Raw genomic sequence first — 20460 nt, 5'->3', positions numbered from 1 at the left:
CCTTCATGTCCCCCTTTTTGTTTTAGTGCCAGGGTGACTGTGCCTGTCTTAGGTTGCCCTTATCACAATTTAAGGGGCTTACCCATCATTGGCTATCAGCCAAACTCTTCTGGCACAAAAGTTAGAGGGTTCTTTTTGCAATGCTCATGGAAGAACAAGTTTGTTGGCCCATCCCAGCTGGTCATGCTCTGTAATCACTTCATAACATATTGGTTAAGACAGGCCATTGTTATAAGCAGTATTATTAAAACAGCCATCCCCATAGCTTTGTTATCTGATAGAGGTTCACAAGGACTACCTCATAACTGGAAACATTTTTAGATTTTGTGCAACAGGTCTGCCCTTGGTTTCCTGATGAAGTCACCATAAATGAAGAGACATGGTGGAAGGTTGGTCAATGCCTTCAGGACCATTACACTGCTGAAGGGCCACAGGGCATGCCAGTGTGCTCCTTTACTTTGTGGGGCTTCATAAGGGATTCCCTGGATCCTCTGAGGGAGTTGGAAGGCCAATGTATGGTTGAGCTTTTAGCATCCACAGTTAATAAAGGGTTAAAGGAGTCCTCTCCAGCTGCTACTGAGGACCCTAAGGAAGAGGGGGATGAGATGACCATGCCCTTGGGCTCTGGATTAGGGGGACCACAATGTCAGATGTCTCAATTGTCTGTGAAGGATCAAAATTTTTAGCTGCAGCTCTCCCTTCTGCCCCTGTGGTGCCCGCACATGAAGTGGAGGCTCCTTCGGTATCCCCACTGCAGCAAGGGCTGCAGTTGGCATGTCTTGCTAGAGAAGACATCACAGGGTTCCAATTGTTCCATGTGATAGAGCACCCAGACCCCAATAATCCCAGTCAGGTCTTGCACTGTCATGACCCCATTCCTTTAAATTGCTGGAAGAGTTAAAAATGGCTTACAGCACTTACCGTTCTACTTCACCTTTCATCATGTCCCTTTTGGAATCTGTGGATACTGACACCCTTACTTAAAGGACTGGACAGTTCTTGTTAAGGCCTGTTTTTCAGGGGGGCATTATTTATTGTGGAAAAGTCATTGGTTTGAGGAATCTAGTGCACAGGCTGATTGCAATCGAGCACATGGTGTGCCTCTCTCCATGGAAACGCTTACTGGCACAGGTCAATATGACCCTCTCCAACAGCAGTTCCTGTTTGGGCTTCAGGCCTACCAACAAATCAGCCTCTGCACCTTACACACCTGGAGACAATGCCCTCACAGGGAGCAAAGTTCTTAGAATTATCCAAAATCTTGCAGGAACCAGAAGAGCCTTATGCTGACTTTGTGGCCCACCTTTTCAAGTTGGTAGTGTGAGTGATCACCAGTCCTGAAGCTGGGGGCATCATGGTGAAACAGCTTGCATTTGAAAATGCTGATGCAGCTTGCAAAAGTGCTATCAGAACTTATTCAAAAACTGCCACCATCACAGACTACATCCAGCTTTGTGCAGATATTGGTCCTTCTGCAGTTTTAGCGGCTGCTCTTAAAACCACCATCCAAAATTCTCAGTCGGTTTGTTCTCAGTGCCAATAACCAGGCCATTTTCATCACATCTGCCCTTCTGTGGCTTTGTGTCCTTCTCCCCTTTTGCTGTTGTGTCCACAGGCGCAAGCACCTAGCACTTGCCCTCACTGCCAGCAAGGCAAGCATTGGGCAAATGAATGTGAATGTCGGTCTAAGACCACTGCATTGGACAACCTGTACAGGCACCAGGAGATGGCTTGTGGGGCCAGCCCCAGCCATGCCAAATATTAGGGGCTCTAACTACCCCACCTATTCCAATCCTGAAGTGATGCAGCCTTCACTCAGAAATAGTCCTGCCCAGTTCACCACCTCCAGTTCCCAGCAACAAAGCGTCAACAACATGGAACTCAGTCCCACCACCCAATGGGTATTAACCCTGAAATGGGATCCCAGATGGTTCCCATGGTGTCTGGGATCCTTCCCCCAACGACCTATGGGCTAATTCTTGGATTCCCTCATTTGGCTGTGAAGGGAATAATTGTTCTTCCATCATTAATCACCCCTACTTATACTGAAGAAATTTGCTTAGTGGTAACTGTTACCTCGATTGTTGTGCTAGAGCATCACAATGCTCTTGCTCACCTCACTTTGCTTCCTGCTGCCTCATCCTTCCTCTGTTCTTTCACCAGCTACTTACTGTACTCAGTTAATTCAGACAGAACAGTCATTGATAATGCTGCATCTAAATGGCCAGGGTTTTGAGGGACTCAGACATGGGGGCTGATGAATCTGCCATTACCCAGCAGCATTGGCCTGCAACCTGGCTGGCAGAAACAGCATCAGGTACCTTACAAGGAAGGAGTGGGCACCATGCATCACCCTTTCCATAGTGCCCAACTCATTCAATGGAAAGATGGAGAAGAACATAAAGGCTGGTTTCAGCCTTTTGTCCTGCCAGCATTACCTATTAATTCATGGGGATGAGATATTCTTTCTAATCTTGGCCTTTTGCTTGTTAACCCATCATCTTTTGTTATGCAAATGATGTTAGAATGGGGCTATGACCACAAAAGGGCCTGGGAAAACAACATCAGGGTTTGTTGGAACCTGTGCATATTCAGACTCTTCCTCCTCAACAGGGATTAGGGTACCCACATTTTCAGGTGGGTTTACTGATACTTCAACCCAGCCAACTGCAGCATCCATAGTTTGGCTATCCAACAAACTTGTCTGGGTGGATCAGTGACCCCTTACACAGGAGAAGTTAGTTGCTGCAGAAATGCTACTGAATGAACAGAGAGCTGCTGGCCATCTCTGTGAAACTTTTGGTCCATGGAATACTCCCATTTTTGTTATTAAAAAGAAATCAGGAAATTGGTGGTTGTTACAAGATCTGCATGCAGTAAATAAAACCATGCTGATTATGGGTCCATTACAACCCGGACTCCCATCTCCAACCATTGTCCCTTTACAGTATTACCTTTTAGTACAAGATCTAAAGGATGTCTTTTTAACTATTCCCTTGCACCCTGACCACCCCTGTTTTGCCTTTTCCTTGCCAAACCCTAATTTTCAACAACCTTTATGCCAGTTCTGTTGGGCTGTACTGCCTCAAGGGATGGCCAACAGTCCTACTTTCTGCCAAGCTTATGTAGCTAAGGCACTGACCCCAGTGCAAGAAAAATACCCTTCTGCCTGTATTATTCACTATATGGATGGTATCTTATTGACTTGTGTGACATAAGAACAGTTGCTTTCACTTTTTGCAGATACCCAACAGCTGCTTATGCAGTGGGACTGCAAATTACTCCAGAAAAAGTTCAAAAGACTTTCCTTTCTCTTATTTAGTCCATCTAGTGGAAAAGCAGTAAGCAGTGCCACAAAGGCCAACTATTCGTGTGACACATTTAGCTACTTTAAATGATTAAATTGTTAGGGAACATTAACTGGTTGCAACCCTCTTTGGGACTAACTATGGCCATGATAGGAGGCTTGGTGATGGATCATATCAGAATCATGTTGTAAACTCATTTTACTACAGTGGCCTCACTGTCAAAGTGCCGCTTTGTTTTTCTCCCCAGGAAACTGTGGGTTGTCTATGTACCTAGCAGGAAAATAAGACAGCCTATGGAGGCAGTCATGTAGCCAATGTCACTGGCCCATGGGGTCTCTATAAATACATCCATACTGTAAGCAAATGGGAATTCACTAATGGTATTCCAGTGGCCATGCCCCATTTGCCCCTATTGCGACTCTGATCTAAAAGCACTATTTTAGAGTTTAAGGGCTTTCCTCCTTGGGTTTCATGTGCTTATGTCCCAGCCTGTGCTCATAACATCTCAGGAGGCTTGGGTACTTTATATACTGGGCCACCGTGTGGAACCCCAGCATCCAAATTTTCATTATATGTCTGCAGGAGGTTTTGTTGCTAATGTCACCACTTCTCCAAAGTTTGTTTTGCAGGATAAGCTGTGGCAGTTGGTTGCTGTGACCCATCATGTCAATTTCACAGGCACTGGGACTACAGACTGTGGTCTCCAGTTTTGATATGGATAGATGGCCTGTGTCCTCAGCCTGTGTGCAGTTTTAGTGGGCCACATAAATATTTCTTTTCAGGGTTCTTACTATGTGGTAGAATCCTCCCTCTGTAACCTTACCAACTGCATTGCCACTGCTAACTGGGATGATGATCTACTCATCATCAGACAACCTAGCTTTGTCATGCTCCCAGTAACCCCAGATGAGCCCTGGTGTGATGACCCTGGGGAACAAACATTGTAGCTCATGCAGTACACACTAGAGTCACAACATTGTAGAGTTTTTAGCCTGATCATTGCTAGCATCGTTGCCCTCATTCCCATTATAGCCTCCTTTGTAACCTCTGGTCTGACCTTAGCAAAGAGCATTCAGACAGCTCATTTTGTAAATGATTTGGCTAGAAACACTTCACTAGCATTAGAAAATCAGGAACATATCGACTGAAATTTGAAAGCAAAATAAAATGCATTGGAAGAAACAGTCCTTTCTTTAGATCAGGTGGAGGCATTGCAGTACCATGTGTGGCTACAATGTCATCTGCAGCATGCATTTGTTTGTGTGACCTCTGTCCAATTCAGTGAAACTTCCTGAAATTGGATGGCAGTGAAACTGCACTAACAAGGGTATGGAATCATGAAGAAAATAGTATGGATATAAAATATTTGCATGATGAGATTTTAGCTCTCCAAACTGCTCATCTGGCAGTTAGAGATGCCAAACAATTGGCTGAGAACCTCCTACATACTTTACATGGTTTCAATTCTTGGAACCTGTTGCAGCATAGCTTTTGGTATTTAGCAGGCCTTATTGTCTGTGTTCTTGTGTTGTGGTGCATGTTTCTCTATTTTGCAGCCAAACGCACCGAGCACTCTGACACATGCAAACTGAAACCACACACCTTAAACTCACACAAAAGGCTCAGCATGGCCTCTGATTGCTCCTGTGGTGCCCCATGCACAATAGTCCATAGCCAGCTGGTAGTCAATGATGGGTAAGAGTTTCACAGGAAACCTACCTATGACGGGCACAGCCAATGTCCAGACAAAAAAGAAAACGGGGACCTGTAGGGGTCCCAAATAATGTGTGGGGCTCAAGCCACATGACTAGGGAGGATCAATGTGTGCAGAGAGGTGAGGGTGTGGACAACCGTGTCTGTACCTGCAAGTCAGCAGAAATGAGCTAACGTCCTGATAAGAAGGAACTCTAAGAAAACCTTCCTCAGAGAATTTCATGCCTGAAGGTTCCTGCTCTGAGAACAGTGACCTAGTTAACTGCTTTAAATAAAGCTTGTGGTGTCAGCTTGGGGCCTTGGCTTTGCCAAAAGTTAGCCCTGGCCCACCTCTAAACTTATCTTTTTCACTATGTGTCTTTCTTCAGCTCCTTTCACCTCCCCTCAGGTTCTCTGCTCACCTGTACAGGTCACAGCAGTCCACCATCAAAAACGTAGACACTGAGGAAAAGATGGAAGTAGTTGCCTTGCCAATTTGCATACAGAACAACACTTATTGCAGTGATGAAAGGCAAAATATCAAAAACAAAGCTTTTGCATTTTTAAATTTTTTGATACCCCAATTTATTTTTACCTTAATTTTTCTAAATTAATATGTATACTATATCTAACCTTTAAACTCATCACTATATTCCATTTTACTATTAACGGAACCTGGCAGTATATTGGGCTTCACTTTTGAAGAAGTTTTGGATTACAGAGAGTTTCAACATTGGCAGGGGAGGAATACTGGTGTGGGATGTAATTGACAGGGGACACATGGTTGGCAGGGGTTTTTCCAGGGCATATATCCAGGGTACATAAAAATGTTTGGGTATTTTCATACTGGATACAATTTTAAAAAAAACAACTGAAGGAGTGCTGAGTTCCTAGCCAGGGAAGCGCTAGCACAGTCACTAAAGGAACAGCAACAATCCCCAAAGTGCAATTGCAAAAAACAGAAAAGAATGAAGGTCCAACAATGAGCCCTTGATACTAATGACTATGCTTGTGAGCCTGTGCACCTGAAAGAAGAACAAGGCCTAGAGCTGCAGGGTGCCTAAGAGTTACCTCCTGAGAGCCTCTGTGTTGCTTAAATGTGGTAAGTCTCGAAGCCAAACTCAGCATGTAATTGCATTGCCTTCCCCCCAGCATGGCACATGACTCCTGGGGATGAGCCTCCCTGGCACCGAGGGTTTACTACCAAGTACCAGCTGATGATGTAACTGGAAAATGACCTTAAATAAAAGGGTCAACTTGGACCAGCAAAATATCTCAATCTACATATAATACCAGGAGTTAAAATGCTTTTTGACCTGAATAAAAGGGGGAAATGGAAAGGACAAATGAGTTTATATAACTATGAGTCTCCAAAAAGAGCCAGGAGGTTTTCAGAGGGGTTGCCCTTATGCACACCTCAGCAGAGTCCCAGAGACAGATAAAGTAGATAGAACCCCAGGTATTGGTTCTTCTGAGGACTACAGAGACCAACACATTCTATGGTTATGGCAGATGGAGTTCAGTGTCATGTCAGTTGGCCCTACTTTGGAATATGTGTTTCTGTGTGATGGAGCTGGTCTCAGATGTGATCTTTGTTCACAAGCCTCTCCTGTTACTTTTACCAAAACTGTAGTTGGTGCTGGGATTTAATGTATACCCAGGGGACCTGAATCTCTGGACTGACCATGTGGTAGTCAGGCCCTGAACCTCAACAGATTTCAGCTCCTACACTCTGGTTTATTGGACTTATCCCACTCAGCTAACATGGAGGTGAAGAAGGTCAACCACCACACCAGGGAGCCAAGACCACCTACAACTGAAAGCAGGAGAATTGCATCCAGCATCCATGTGGTTTCTAAGCCCCTTTTTGATATAGATGTTTAGTGGACACAACCATTCCAAGGTCCACAGGATGGAGGAATAGAGTATGGATTAGAGTGGACTTACTGATAGTCTATTCATAAACTATTGTGATTAGTAATCGAAGAAAATGTGGCATTGGTGTGGAGAAAGTGGCCATGGTGGCTGCTGGGGGTAGGGAGTGGGAGGAAGAAATGAGATGTGGGGGCGTTTTTGGTACTTGGAGTTGTCCTGGGTGGTGCTGCAGGGACAGTTACCAGACATTGTATGTCCTCCCATGGCCCACTGGGTGGACTGTGGGAGAGTGTGGGCTATGATGTGGGCCATTGAACATGAGGTGGAGCGGTGCTCAGAGATGTATTCACCAAGTGCAATGAATGTCTCATGATGATGGAAGAGGTTGTTGTGGGAGAGGATTGTGATGAGTGGGGTGGGAGCTCTATGGGGACCTCATTTTTTTTTTAATGTAATAAAAAAATAAAGACAAAAAAAAAAAGAAAATAAGAAACCATAGGAAAATCTATGTGTAGAAGATAGAAAGTTCAATCAATTTGAGTTTAATATAATGATCAAATCCTTAATAGCAAGGAACATTAGAATGTTAATATTCCTGTTTTCTTCATTCTGTTTTTAATGTTAAACCTCTAAAATTTAACACATTATTTGTTGTGAGAATTTTATGAAATAGTATCCTTATATCTTGGAGTGTAGGATCAGTTTATAAGGCAGTGTGAAATTAAATAAACTTAGTGAAATTTTTATGTTTATTAAAAAAAAACTCACTGAGGAACGTCCCCAGGCATGGGACAGTGCCCTGGATGGCACCCTGTGGCATTGAGTGGGTAGGGAAGAGGGCAGGTGCTTGGGTGCCCCCGACACCCCGCCCTGTCAACCCCACAGGCTCAGACTCCTAGGACCACCCAGCATCACCCTGGCACATGCTCAGGCACTCAACTGTCATCCCAAAGATCCCTGCCCAGCCTCCAAGGACCCCAAACTCCTCTGCAGTCACCTCCCAGCTCTGGTGTTTCTTCCATCCCAAGCCAACACCTTGCCCCACCCAGTCAACAAGCTCTTCCAGGCTCTTGCCCTGATTTGCTGCCACTAGTCCCTGAGGATTCCCTTGGCTCCCGGCCCTCAAGCTTCCAGGGGAACAGACATGGAAGGAAGGCTCCCCGGGCTCAGAGGCCCAGGAGGGATAGCTGGGAGGAGGGCCCCACCCTGACTTGGAGGCCACCCACCATGGCCCCCTGGCATGAGCCACACCCACCCCCTCCTGCTGTTGCTGCTGCTGTTGCTTCTGCTGCTGATTCTGGTCTCTGTTGGGGTTCATGTCCAGGGTGGCAAAATCGGGGTTCCCCTCCTGTCAGGATTGAGCAGGTTGGGGTCAGTGAGAACTTCCACCCCTCCCCATTGTCCCTGGGGTTGTGGACTCCTGGGCCAAGTGGTCACGTGGAAATCTGAAAAGTCGTGGACCCCAGGTGGGCAAGAGAGTACCAGGAATGCTTGACCATGTTCCTTTTCTCCTGTCAACCCCACCAGCTGGCCATGAGGGTGGCACTGCTGGATGCTTGTGCTTCCATTCTGCAGGAGGCCCAAGAAGCCTCCAGAGGCCCAAGGAAGGATGTGCTCAGGGCGCCGAGGACAGGTGGCTCTCTCCAGCCAGAGGCCTTGTCTGCACTGATGTTGCCCCACAGCCCACCACTGCCAACAGCTGTCCGCTTCTCCCGGCCTCTGCCCTTGGATGTGTGGGGGACCTTGTTTCATCCCAGCCATGGAGCTGGAGGATGGGGTGTCCTGGGAGGCCTAGTTGAGAAGATCCTGCCTGCCCCAGCTCACACGACTGAAAACCCAAAGGCTGCCTGAGGCCCAAACACAGGTGCCCCCTCCCGGGGGTCCACTCGGGATGTTCTACCTGCAGGTGCACCCCATCCTCAAGCTGCATGGCTAGGACCACATGTCCTTGCTGTACTGGACATCAAAGTTGTGCTGCATCTTCTAGGTGGAAGCTTCTAGTTTCAGTCAGAAAGGATCCGCCATGGTTTCCCATCTCCCAAATACTTCTCCTAGCTCTCTGACACGTCATTCATAACGAGGCGCAGTTCTGAGACCCCACGTGGATGGAGACTTCTCATCCTGCTGGTTCATCATCTCCTCCTGGAACATCCCAACCCTCCCCACCACATTCAAGCACCAACCCTGGCCTATGGCCCTGCAGCTGCCCCCCACCTGCCCACGAACCAGGCAGATTCCTCTTCACCTTCCTCCAGAAGAGGTCAGACAGGATGTTGGCAAAGAAACACCCAGGGAAACGCTCACAAGCCCCACTCCTGAGCCCTGGCCCTCTGCCTGCTCTTCACTTGGGAGATCAGCTCGCTGCGCTGGGAGGAGTTGCTCTCAGTGGAGAAAATCTCAGACAGTGTCTGAAAGAGGTGGAAGCTGTCCCTGGGGGAGGGTGAGAAGGAAGGAGAAAGGTAGGAGTGGGTGGAAGTGTTCAGGGAACAACCCGCTTCGTTGTAGCCAGGTCCTGGGACCTAGACTGCCTGAGTGGGTGGTGTTGAACCTGGGCAGCTCTTAGCACTGCAGGACAGCATGGGCTTGGGAGCTGAGCTCTCAGGCAGGCACAGTGGGGACCCCCAGTTCACGAGCAGCTGGTGTTGACACGGGGAGCTGTCTACTACTGGACAGAGCGGGCTGCTGACTAGCACACCCTGGACATGCTCTCATCTGGCTCGACTCTGTGCTTGACTGTGAACGGCACCAGCGTTGACCCACAACAGCTGACCTCAGGTCCTGGTGAGAGCTGGAGCCCCAGCCCACCCAGCCCCTACCCAGATCCTGCTGCCTCCAGGCTCCCTGCAGGGCGATGCCCAGCCTCCCACAGGGCCCCTGGTCCCCCCTGGCATCCCCTGGAGAGAAGCCTGCCCACCTAGAAATTTTGGCCCATGTCTTCTTCTGACAGCCAATTGCATGGCTTTCGAGAGAAGAGAGGATGGTGCGGGCTGAGGAGAAGTTGTGGAGGGTTTGGCACTCCTGGGGAGGGAGAAAGAATGGGCTGTGAGGGGTGGTCTGAGCGCCCCCTGCTCCAGCTCAGCCCCCTCGGCTGACCTCCCCCTCTGGATGAGAGACCCCCATGGAACCCTGAGGGCAAGCCAGGCCCCAGAGCGGGACCCCCAAGCTCCACCTGAGGAAGAGCCTGGGGGGATGTGAGGAGGAAGGAGGGCTGTGCTCCAGGCAGGGCAAGACCCAGAGACCGAGAGCCCACCAGAGAGCAGGGGGGCTCCAGGAGTCCACAGAGGGCCCCTGCACACACCCTGGCCACCTCGATCCAGTGCTCCACCACCCTGGCCCTGTCTGCGGCTTTCATGCTGCGGTCCCCAAGGCAGGTGGCCATGACGCAGTCGGCCACACAGTTGACCTGGTTGATGACAGCGTGCACGGTGGGCGCCACATGCTCCTTGCCCTTCTGGTTGCCCTGGGACCAGATGGAGCCCAGGCAGTGATAGGGCACCACCTTCTTGAACAGCTCCTGGGGTGGAGGGCGAGTCAGCCGGCCACACCCACCCCCAGCTCAGATCCCGCGGGGCCTCAGAACCCTGGCCAGGGTCATCGTCACAGCAGTGCATGTGGCAGGGACGGCTAGTGTCCTAGGTCTCCTCTCCAGAGGCCTAAGTGTGGGCTTGGGCTCAAGAAACTCTCCCAGGGAACAAGGCTGGCAGGGGACCAGGGCTTGGACCCAGATCCCAGGATTTGGGTTTAGGGTGGGGAAGGCTGGGGCAGCGGGCCCTGGGAGGAAGGTCCCCCCCAGCTCCACCCTGCTGAGCCCAGCTGCTCACCGCATCCATGAGCGACAGCTGCTCTGCCACCAGCTTGGGAGGGAAAGCCAGGAGCTCAGGCTTCTGCTCATGCAGACTGTCCCCACAGGGCCCGGGCCAGGGGCAGGAAGGCCGTGGGGGGTGCAGCTTGCCCTGCTGCTGAGCTGAGCTCTGGCCGTGGCTCAGGTTCTGCTGCCAGACTGGCCTCCCCCTTGAGAGCCGTTGCTCCTGAAGGTGCCTGAACTGGCTGGAGCTCCAGAGTGGGCACTGGAGCGACCTGTGCAGGTGGCACTGGAGGTGGTGGTGGGACCACTTCCTCCTTGCAAACTGGTGGTGCAGATGGTGCAGCAGGGGCTGCCCCTGCAGATGGGGCCGGCTCTACCTCCGGAGGGGGCACTGGTGCTACCTCCACATGTGGCAGTGGAGGTGGCCCCGAGGCATCTTCCAGCTCGAAAGCCAGTGCTTCTGCTGCTGGAGGAGCAGGCTCTCTCTTGAGAGCAGGCAGTGCTGATCCATGGAGCGGTGGCAAGGCAGGTGGAGCTGGACTTGCCTCCGGCTCTGCAGCTCATGCTCCTGATGGTGCTGCAGCTGCCTGCGCCTCCTGAGCAGGTGCTCTGGCTGACCAGGTCAGATGGTCTAGCTCCAGGGAGGGCACGGGCCCCATCTCTGTGGGGGGCAGCTGTGGTGGAGCTAGAGCCACCTTCAGCTCAGGAGCTGGTGCCACGGAGTGGAATGCATCAGGTTCTAGTTAGCACAGTAGGTACAGGCGCCACCTCGCTAGCTGGCAGTCCAGGTGGCGATGGAGCTGACTCTGGCTCTGGACCTGTGTCGGACACAGGGTGTGGAACTGGCGCTGGTGGTCGCACTGGAGGCATCGACGGCTCTGGAGCTGACAAAGGAGCTGGAAAAGAGGCAGTTTCCCCACCATGAATGGCTCTGAGTGTCATTCCAGTATAGAGAAGATCCCACTACCTCGAGGGGAAGATCCTGCCCAGAAAAGTGCTCCCTATCTGCAGGCTCCCAAGTGACATGTCAGGGGTTCCACCTGGCTCGCAGCCCGAGCTGCTGGCTCCTGCCTCTGCAGTGCAATCCCGGCCCCCGGCCCACAAGCTCACGTGCCCCCACCCTGAGACCCCCTCACCCTCCGGCTCTGCCTCCATGGACTCCGGGTGTCTCCTCTGTGCAAGCAGAAGCATGGCATGGTGCTGCAGGCTAGAGCCCTCCCATTGAGGAAACTGAGGCCAGCGGATGCAGTGGCGTTTCTGAGATGCCCAGCGCATGGGGGGCAGGGTAGCCCAGGGGGTGGGTGGGGGCGGGCCCTCACCGGTGGAACAGCTGGTCCAGAACCTGCTCGGTGGAGGTGAACATGCGGTAGGCCCCCAGGAAGGTGCAGACGTAGCCGAGGTCGCCCTCCTGCCAGGCGGGCACCAGGTGCTCCACCAGGGCCTCCCAGCGGCCTGCCTGGACCATGTGCATGGTCCTCCTCCCTCACGAGGGCCCCCTTGTTCTTCCTCTGGGGTGGGACAGAGGGGCAGTGTGGTCAGATGCAGTGCCTGGACCCAGCTGGGTGGGGCCAGGGCCCACCTGCTGCCCCGAGCCCGGAGTGACGTCCGGCCGAGGGGCCATGCGGGCCCCTAGTGGAGAAAGGTCCTCGGTCTTCACACTGAACTGCAGATGAGCAAACACCTGAAAGATGAGGCCCCTGACCTGAAAGGACAGGTGCCTGGAGTGTCCTTGGGGGAGAAAGACCCCTGCAGGGCTGACGGTCTGAGCAGACCCTGGGGAACTGCAGACCCTCCTGGTCAGGAGACGACCTTCTGGACTGCACTGTCACAGGGCCAGAGGAACAGGGGGATGCCGTTGGCTACCCCGACCCCACATCAGGACAAGGAAGGAAAACAACAGAGCCAGGGCCGGGGGCTGCAGGGATGCTCCCCCCAAAGACGGCCGGTGGTCCCCCACTGCTGCCCCTCAGTGAGGTCAGGTGACCCTCGCTGAAGTAAGGGAGGCCTGTGTGTCCTCTGCCCAGCCATCCCTTTCCTGGAGCCTCTGCTGGGGCTGGGAGGACCACTTCCTGGGGGCCTGCAGGAGGTGTCCAGGGCAGCAGAGCCAGCAGGGCCCCAGGACAGGACCTTCGGCTCCAGCAGCCCTGAAGGCCGAAAGGCTGCTCTGAGCTGCCACCCTCCTGGAAAGCTGGGCAGCTGAGCCAGGCCACAGCTCCTACTCGGAAAGGTCAAGGGGGCAGTTATGGGAGACAGCGAGAACCCTCCTCAGCAGGAGAGCTGGATGGCTTGGAGCAGATGGGCAAGGACAGTCACGAAGATGCCGCCGGGGATGTAGGGCCGAGGAGGGGACTCGCAAACACAGCAACACAACGCGCACGTGTCTGCGGCGCGCCCACCCTCCAGCCGGCCCTGACGGGAATCCTGCACTAAAAAGCCTCTCCCGCCCCTCTGCATGTGTGCAGTGACCTTCCCCCATTGGTGGCGTGGCCATGTGGTGGGCGACTGGTGGGGTCCCAGTTTCCTTGGGAAGCAGGATATGGGGCCACTTGGGTGTGAAAGCCCTGAAGAGCGCGGGGTGGCGGTCAGGGTGAGATACGACCCCGGGGTGATCCCCGGCTGCCTTGGGTCCCCACCTCGGTGCCTGCTCTCACTGGAACCAGCACCCTGGCCAGGGCCCCGATGGACCAGCACCTTCCTCAGACAGACGGTGTAGACGAGCCCCTCCTCCAGCTCCTCGCCGACCACCTGCATGGAGCTCTGCGAACACAGTGCCTGGCGGCCAGGATGAGGGGCGTCAGCGAGGGGCCTGTCCTCCCCCACAGGGGAAGCTGGCCCTCCATCGGGCTGGGACCCAGGGCGGGCCCAGATGGGGTCTGCCTTCCCCTGAGCCTGGTGGAGAGAATAGGGGAGCTTGAGGCTCAGGAAAGACATGGTCCACTGGATGTCCCCAAGCTGCCTCTTCCCACCCCCACCTGTGATCTGGCTGGGGACAGGGAAGGCCTTCCATGTCCCCAACCCTGATGGCTGCTCCTGCCCACAGTGGTCCCCCTATTCATGCCCCCACACCCTGGGAAGAGGATGGACGTGGGGCTGCCCTCCTGGGCAGCAGTGGCCTATGCTCAACCGGCTCCCCTGGACCACCCCGTGTCACCTCTGGATGCTGACGGCCAGTGACTCCATGGCTGAGGCCTGAGCCAGTGTCGGAAGTGATGGGAAGGGGATTCGTTCCTGGTTTGGTTGAGGCTGGAGCCTCGGGGTCGCGCAACACAGCAGGGGAACATGTTGCTCTCTCGAGAATCTCCTGCCAAGTAAGCTGGGAAGGGGCTGCCTGTGGAATCTGGGTGCCTGGTTACCAGGGTTCCAAGTTATGTCACTGCAAAAGTGAGGTCACCTCCTTAGGTCATTTCCCCTGGGCCCCTCAACTGTAAGAACCCTGCCAAAGTCCCTCTGCACGGCTGTCTGTCCTCCCCTGGATTGCCTTGTTCGCTCGACACCGTTCTGCCAACACATCCCCCCCACAGCTCCCTGGGAAGGCTGTGGGCGGCTCAGGCCCCAGCTCGGGGGAGACCCAGCTAGGTTCAGAGCATGCTGCTCTCTCCTTTCAGTTTTGGGGAGCCCAGGCTAGTCACTGGAGCCCACCCCCAGTCTCCTCACCACAGAGCAGGATCCATTCTAGCACCAGCTTCCTGGGACAGCATCACGTCCATGGCGGGTGGACACTGTGAGCCCCGGAGTCTGGTTTCACATGGAGCAAATGCACACACTCAGACATGGGAGGAGCAGGAAGGGGGGATGGATGGAACCCCAAGTCCAGCTCCCCACAGGGCTAGGGGAGGGCCGTGTGGTCTGAGGAGACACACTTGCACTCCTGGGTTGCTATCTCTGTCTGGCCCGTGATGAGGTGGAAATGAGACCAAAGTCAGGCATGGCGGCTGTGCGACCAATCCTGTCAGAGCCTTCCCATTGCCTTGCTTATTTCTAACTCTATCTTGTCCACTTAGGAATTGGAGACAGATGCAATCATTTAAAAAGAAATAATGGAATAAAACTGTACATCTCTCAATTACATGGACTGGCTACGTAGAAATTGTTTTTTATCATACAGTATGTTACGCAATCTATTTGGTTCATAATAACACAATCCTATGGTATTGGGCCTTTTGTGTCTGGCCAGCTTCACTTAAAAGAATCTCCTCCAGGGTCATTCATGTTGTCTTCTACTTTACAATTCATTTCTTCTTATTGCTGCATAACTTTTCCTCAGGTGAATTCACCAGTTTGTTTTTCCACTCATCCATCGATGGACACCTGGGTTGTTTCCAACTTCTGGCAATTGTGAAGAATGCCACTGCCAAAATTGATGTGCAGATGTCTGTTCATGTCACTGCTCTTGGTTCTTCTGGCTATAGACCCAGTGGTAGTACTGTAGGGTCACATGGCAAGTCTATTTTCAACTTCTTGAGGGACTGTCAAACAGTCCTCCACAGTGGCTGGACCGTTCTACATTGCCACCAACCAACCAGGAAGGACTGTTCCTATCTCTCCACAGTCTCTCCAGCACTTGGAGTTCTCTGTCTTTTTGAATAGTGGCCATTCTGATAGGTGTGAAATGATAAGTCATTGTGGGTTTTGATTTGCATTGCCCTAATCAGAAGAGATCTTGAGCATTTTTCTGATGTATTTTTTTGCCATTTGTATTTCTTCTTTGGACAAACATCTTCTCAAGTCTGTTGCTCATTTTTAAATTGGATTGTTTCTCCTTTTATCATTGAGATGTACACATCTCATTATAAATCCTGGATATTAGACCCTTATCAGACATGTGATTTCCAAATATCTTCCTCTATTGAGTCACCTGCCTTTTCACCCTTTTGACAAAGTCCTGTGAGGTGTAAAAGTGTTTAATTTTGCAGAGGTCCCTTTTATCTTTTTTTTTTTTTTTCTCTTGTGGCCTGTGCGCTGGGTGTCAGGTCACAGAAATCACCACCTACTACAAGGTCTCAAAGATGCTTCCTTATGTTTTCTTCTAGATCTTTCGTATCTGCTTTTATATCTAGGTCTTTGATCCATTTTCAGTTGATTCTTGTGTAGGGAGTGAGATAGGGTCCTCTTTCATTCTTTTGGTCATAGATATCCAGTTCCCCCAGCACCATTGGTCAAAGAACCCGTTATGTCCTGTTAACGCAGCCTTGGTAGGTTTGTCAAAAACCAGTTGACAGTAGAGGTGAGGGTGTTTTTCTGGATTCTCAATTCTATTCCACCAATAGATGTGTCTATCTTGATGCCGCTACCTTCCAGTTTTGACCACTGTAGCTTTGTAATATGTTTTAAGGCCAGGCAGTGAAATTCCCCCCATGTCACTCTTCTTTTTCAGAATGCTTTTAGCTATGTGGATGAACTTTCCCTTCCAACTGAATTTGGTAATGGCCTTTTCTGATTCTGTAAAATGGCTGTTGGAATTTTGGTTGGTACTGCATTGAATCTATAAATCGGTTTGGGAAAGATTGACATCTTCACAATATTTATTCTTCCAGTCCATGAGCACATCATGGCTGTGGGTTTTCCATCTATGCCTGTTATCATATGGAGGAATTTTCCTTCTCTTCCTATTGTTTGAAGTTTGTATCTGAAAAAGGATGCTGGATTTTGTCAAATGCCTTTTCCACATCGATTGAGATGATGATTTGTTTTTTCTCTTGGATTGATTGTCTTATGTTGACCCAGACTTGTGTTACAGGAATAAATCCCACTTGGCCATGATGTATAATTCTTTTGATATGCTCTTGGATTCTATTGGCAAGTATTTTGTTGAGAGTTTTTGCGTTGATGTTCATTAGAGAGATTGGTCTCTAATTTTCTTTTCTTGTGGTATCTTTACCTGGCTTTGGTATTAGGCTGATGTTGGCTTCATCAACTGTCTTGGGTCATTTTCCCTCCTCTTCAATTGTTGGGAAGAGTCTAACCAGGATTGGTGTTCATTCTTTTCCAAATGCTTGGTACAATTCACCTGTGAAGCCATCTGGCCCCAGACTATTCTTGGCTGGGAGATTTTGGATAATGGATTCAATCTCTTTCACTCTGATGGTCTGTTAAGATATTCGGTTTCTTGTAGCATCAGTGTAGGTTGTTGGTGTGTTTCTAGGAATTTGTCCATTTCATCCAGGTTGTCTACTTTGTTGGCATGCAGCTTCTCATGATATCCTCTTGCAATCCTTTTCATTTCTGTGGGGTCAATCACAACGTCCCCTCTTTCATTCATTTCTGATTCCAATGATTTGCATCTTCTCTCTTTTGTTTTTGGTTAGTCTGGCTAGGGGTTTGTCTCAAAGAACCAGCTTTAGGTTTTGTTGATTTGCTCTATTGTTTGTGGTGGTTGTTCTCAATTTCATTTATTTCTGCTCTCATCTTGATTTCTTTCTTTCTTCCTGCTTGTTTCAGGATTGGCTTGCTCTTCTCCTTCCAGTTTCTCTAGTCATTCAGTTCAGTCTCAGCGTTTTACCTCTTTCTTGGTTTTTCATGTCGGCATTGGAGGCTCTAATTTTCCCTCCCAAGATTGCTTTTGCAGTATCCCCTATGTTTTGATAAGTTGTGTTCTCATATTTCTTTGTCTCAAAAGATCGACTGACTTCACCAGCGATTTCTTCTTGGACCCACTGATTATGTAAGGATGTGTTCTTCAGCCTCCACACCTTGGCGAATTTACTTTGGTCCTGTTTGTGACTGATTTCCAGTTTCATTCCATTTTGATCTCAGAAGGTGCTTTGATTCATTTCAGTCTTTCTCTCTCGATCGAGAGCTGCATTGTGCCCTAACATGTGGTCTCTCCTGGAAAAAGATCCATGGCACTTCAGAAGAATGTGGAACCCACTAAGTTGGATGTAGCCTTCTGTAGATGTCTGTTAGGTCTCAATCGTTGATCATGCCATTCAATTTCTCTCTTTCCTTGTTGCTCTTCGGTCTAATTGTTCGATCTCATGATATGAGTGGGGCGTTGAAGTCTCCAACGATTCTCATAGAGATGTCTATTTCTCCCTTGAGTTTGGCCAGAGTTTGTCCCATGTATTTTGGGCTATGCTGCTTAGCTACACAGACATTTACGACTGATTGCTTCCTGGTGGATGGTCCCTTTTATTCATATATTCTCTATCTCTTGTAACTTTTTGCATTAAAGTCTGTCTTGCCTGAGAGCTGTCTAGCTCCCCCTGCTCTTTTTGGTGATTGTTTGCATGGGGTATCTTTTTCCAACCTTTCACTTTCAGCCATTTGGTAGCCTTGAGTCTACAAAGCAGCAGATGGATGATTTGTGTTTTGTTTTTTTGTTTTTTTAATCCATTCTGTCAGCCTGTACCTTTGGATTGGGGAGTTTAATCCATTCACCTTCAATGAAATTACTTTAAATGCATCATTTACTTCCACCATTTTATTCTTGGGTTTCCTTAGGTCCTATGCTCTTTTTGCCGGTCTTCTTACTCTTTTGGTTAGCCATTCTGCTAGGCTTTCTTCTCTGCTCTTCTCCAGGCCTCTCTCTCTCCTGTCTTTTGATCTCAAGTTCTAAGGCTTCCTTTACTATTTCCTATAAGGTGGATTCTCTTCCTGGCAAAGTTTCTTAGTTTCTGTTTCTTTGGGAGTGGTTTATACTCACCCTCATATCGGATAAAGAATTCTAGGCTGGCAGTTTTTCTCTTTCACTGTCCTAATTGTATCATGCCTCTGTCTTCTTGCCTTCATGGTTTCTGAAGAGAAACCCACATGGCGTCTTACTGGGCATCCTTGTAGGTGATGGTCTACTTCTCCCTTGCTGCTCTGAGAATTATCTGTCTTTGACATTTGACCTTCTGAGGAGTATGTGTCCTAGAGGAGGTCTCTTTGGATTTTTTTCTGATTGGGGTATGGTGCACTTCTTGGCCTGGTAAGTTCATTTCTTCCGTGAGAGTGGGGAAATTTTTCCGCTCGTCTTTCCTCAAAGGTTCATTCTGCCCCTTTTCCCTTCTCTTCTCCTTCTGGAATGACCATGGCATGTATGGGCTGTGTCCCGTGTTGTTATCCAACTCTCTGAGCCCCTGCTCAATCCTTTCCCATTCTTCTCACTCTCTGTTCTTTGCTCCCTTCCATTTCACTCATTCTGTCTTCAGTGTCACTTATTCTTTCACTCTGTCATTTTGAGTCTGCTGTTGCATGCCTGCAATGGGCTATGGATCACACCTCTTTTGTCTTTCATTCCCATGAGCTCTGTCACTTCTCTGGTCAAGAATTCAAACGTATCTTTGCTCTCGTTCGATGTCTTCTTGTTGTCATTTATCTCCTTAGCCACATTGTCCCTCAGCTCATTATCGTGATTTTGGAAATTTGTGTGCATCATGCTGTGTGCTGCATCTCTTCTGGGGCTTTGGTCTGATCCTTTTCTTGGGCCGTGCCTTCCATTTTCTTAGTAGGGCCCATAATTTGTTGCTGGTGTCTGGGCATCTGATGAGGATGCGATGTACTCAGATGCTCCCTTTTTTCCTTTGGGAAGGATGGAGTGGCGGGAGGGTGTGTGTTGCCACTGCCCTTTGATTCTTGGCTTCACCCAGATGTGGCTTGTTAGGATGGGCCCTGCTACTTGCTCAAAACTGGGCTCTGGACTCAGGAATTGGTTGCAGACCTGCTTCTTAGGGCCGTGGGGAGGCAATCTCTGAAGGCCGGAAAGGCCTCTCTTACCGATGTTTCATTTTCTCATGTGCCAGCAGACAGCGCACCTGGAGCGGACCTGGAGGTGGGCACAGCCTTGGGAGTCTGAGCAGGGGAGAAGGCAGGCCAGCCTGGTGCTCCTGCCCCTCTTCCTCCTCCTGTCCTCCCTGAGAAGCCCCAGGGCACCTGAACCCAGCCCGTCTCAAGCAGAGCCCAGGGGGATAAGAGAGGGGCAGGGGAGCCCAGGGTGGAGGCAGGGTGGACCCCCAGCGCTGAGGGTCGGGGCACTCACTGCTGCTAAGGAGCCCTCCTGGGCCGCCTGCCCCTGCCCCCATGGACAGTGAGCAGGCAGCTCCAGCGCTCAAGTCCTGCAGCTCCAAGAGAGCGAGCCTGGCCTCCAAGGCGGGCTCACAGCTCCTGCTCTCGCCTGCCACTCTTCCTGAGCAGGGCCTTGCCCCTGGCATGCTTGCTGGGCCAAGGGACCTCCTGAGTCGAAGCTCTTTTGAGGCTTCACACCAACTCTTCAACCCCAACACACCTGCCTGAGCTGGCCATCACTGGCTTCCTCTGGCCTTCGAGAAAATGCAGGGTCTGCGATCCCAACACAGGGCTGTGACCTGCTCCAGCTGTGTTTTCCACCTCGGGCACTCTGACTCCAAAGTCTGTGCTTTGCAGAAGAGCCCAAGGAGGTGGTGGGTTACACGGAATAGCCGTGTGGGCAGGGGGCTCTTGGGTGGACAAGGCCTTGCCTGCGTAAGGCTGAACAAGGCTCCCATGGAGTTGGAATGCACGGTGGGGGTCACCCTGGGAGGGCTCCTGGCCATGGCACACAGAACGGCAGAGCTGGGGGCTGCTGAAGGGGCACGAGCTCTCCCCACACCCAGGCCTGGGTCCCCGAGCGCCTCCACGGTAAGGAGGCCGGCCTCGGTGTCCTGCTCTGAACATGGCAGGGGTGCAGTCACCTCCTGTCCAGTGTAAGAGTCAAGCAGCTGGTCGGTAAGGTCAGTGCCCAGGCGCCTTCTGGCCTGGAGGTCCTATCCTCCTCCTCGGGGCTCGAAGGCCTGCGGTCACCAGCCTGATGGTCTCCAGCTCAGAGGTGATGCTGGAAAGCTT

General features: G+C 50.8%; 1 protein-coding gene across 1 annotated transcript; it reads right to left on the bottom strand.

Moving 5' to 3' along the window:
- Positions 1 to 11303: 11303 nt before the first annotated feature.
- On the bottom strand, positions 11304 to 12150 carry LOC131276145 (ral guanine nucleotide dissociation stimulator-like). The gene is made up of 2 exons (XM_058288582.1): positions 12000 to 12150; positions 11304 to 11576 (listed from the first exon to the last, which is right to left on the bottom strand). The coding sequence occupies exons 1-2, from the start codon at positions 12143 to 12145 to the stop codon at positions 11453 to 11455; spliced, it is 270 nt and encodes an 89-aa protein (XP_058144565.1). The 5' UTR covers positions 12146 to 12150; the 3' UTR covers positions 11304 to 11452.
- Between the last annotated feature and the right edge of the window lie 8310 nt (positions 12151 to 20460).

Source organism: Dasypus novemcinctus, chromosome 3 (genome assembly GCF_030445035.2).
Source record: "Dasypus novemcinctus isolate mDasNov1 chromosome 3, mDasNov1.1.hap2, whole genome shotgun sequence".
NCBI classification, from domain to species: Eukaryota; Metazoa; Chordata; class Mammalia; order Cingulata; family Dasypodidae; genus Dasypus; species Dasypus novemcinctus.
This window is presented reverse-complemented; position numbering and strand designations above follow the sequence as displayed.

Bases quoted from the DNA above. Each gene is read 5' to 3' on its own strand.
- LOC131276145 (XM_058288582.1), bottom strand. From the start codon at position 12,145: ATGGTCCAGGCAGGCCGCTGGGAGGCCCTGGTGGAGCACCTGGTGCCC. The intron at 11,577-11,999 runs GTGAGGGCCCGC...CCTCTTTTCCAG, and splicing joins CTGGACCAGCTGTTCCACCG to CTCCTTTGTCAGCTCCAGAG.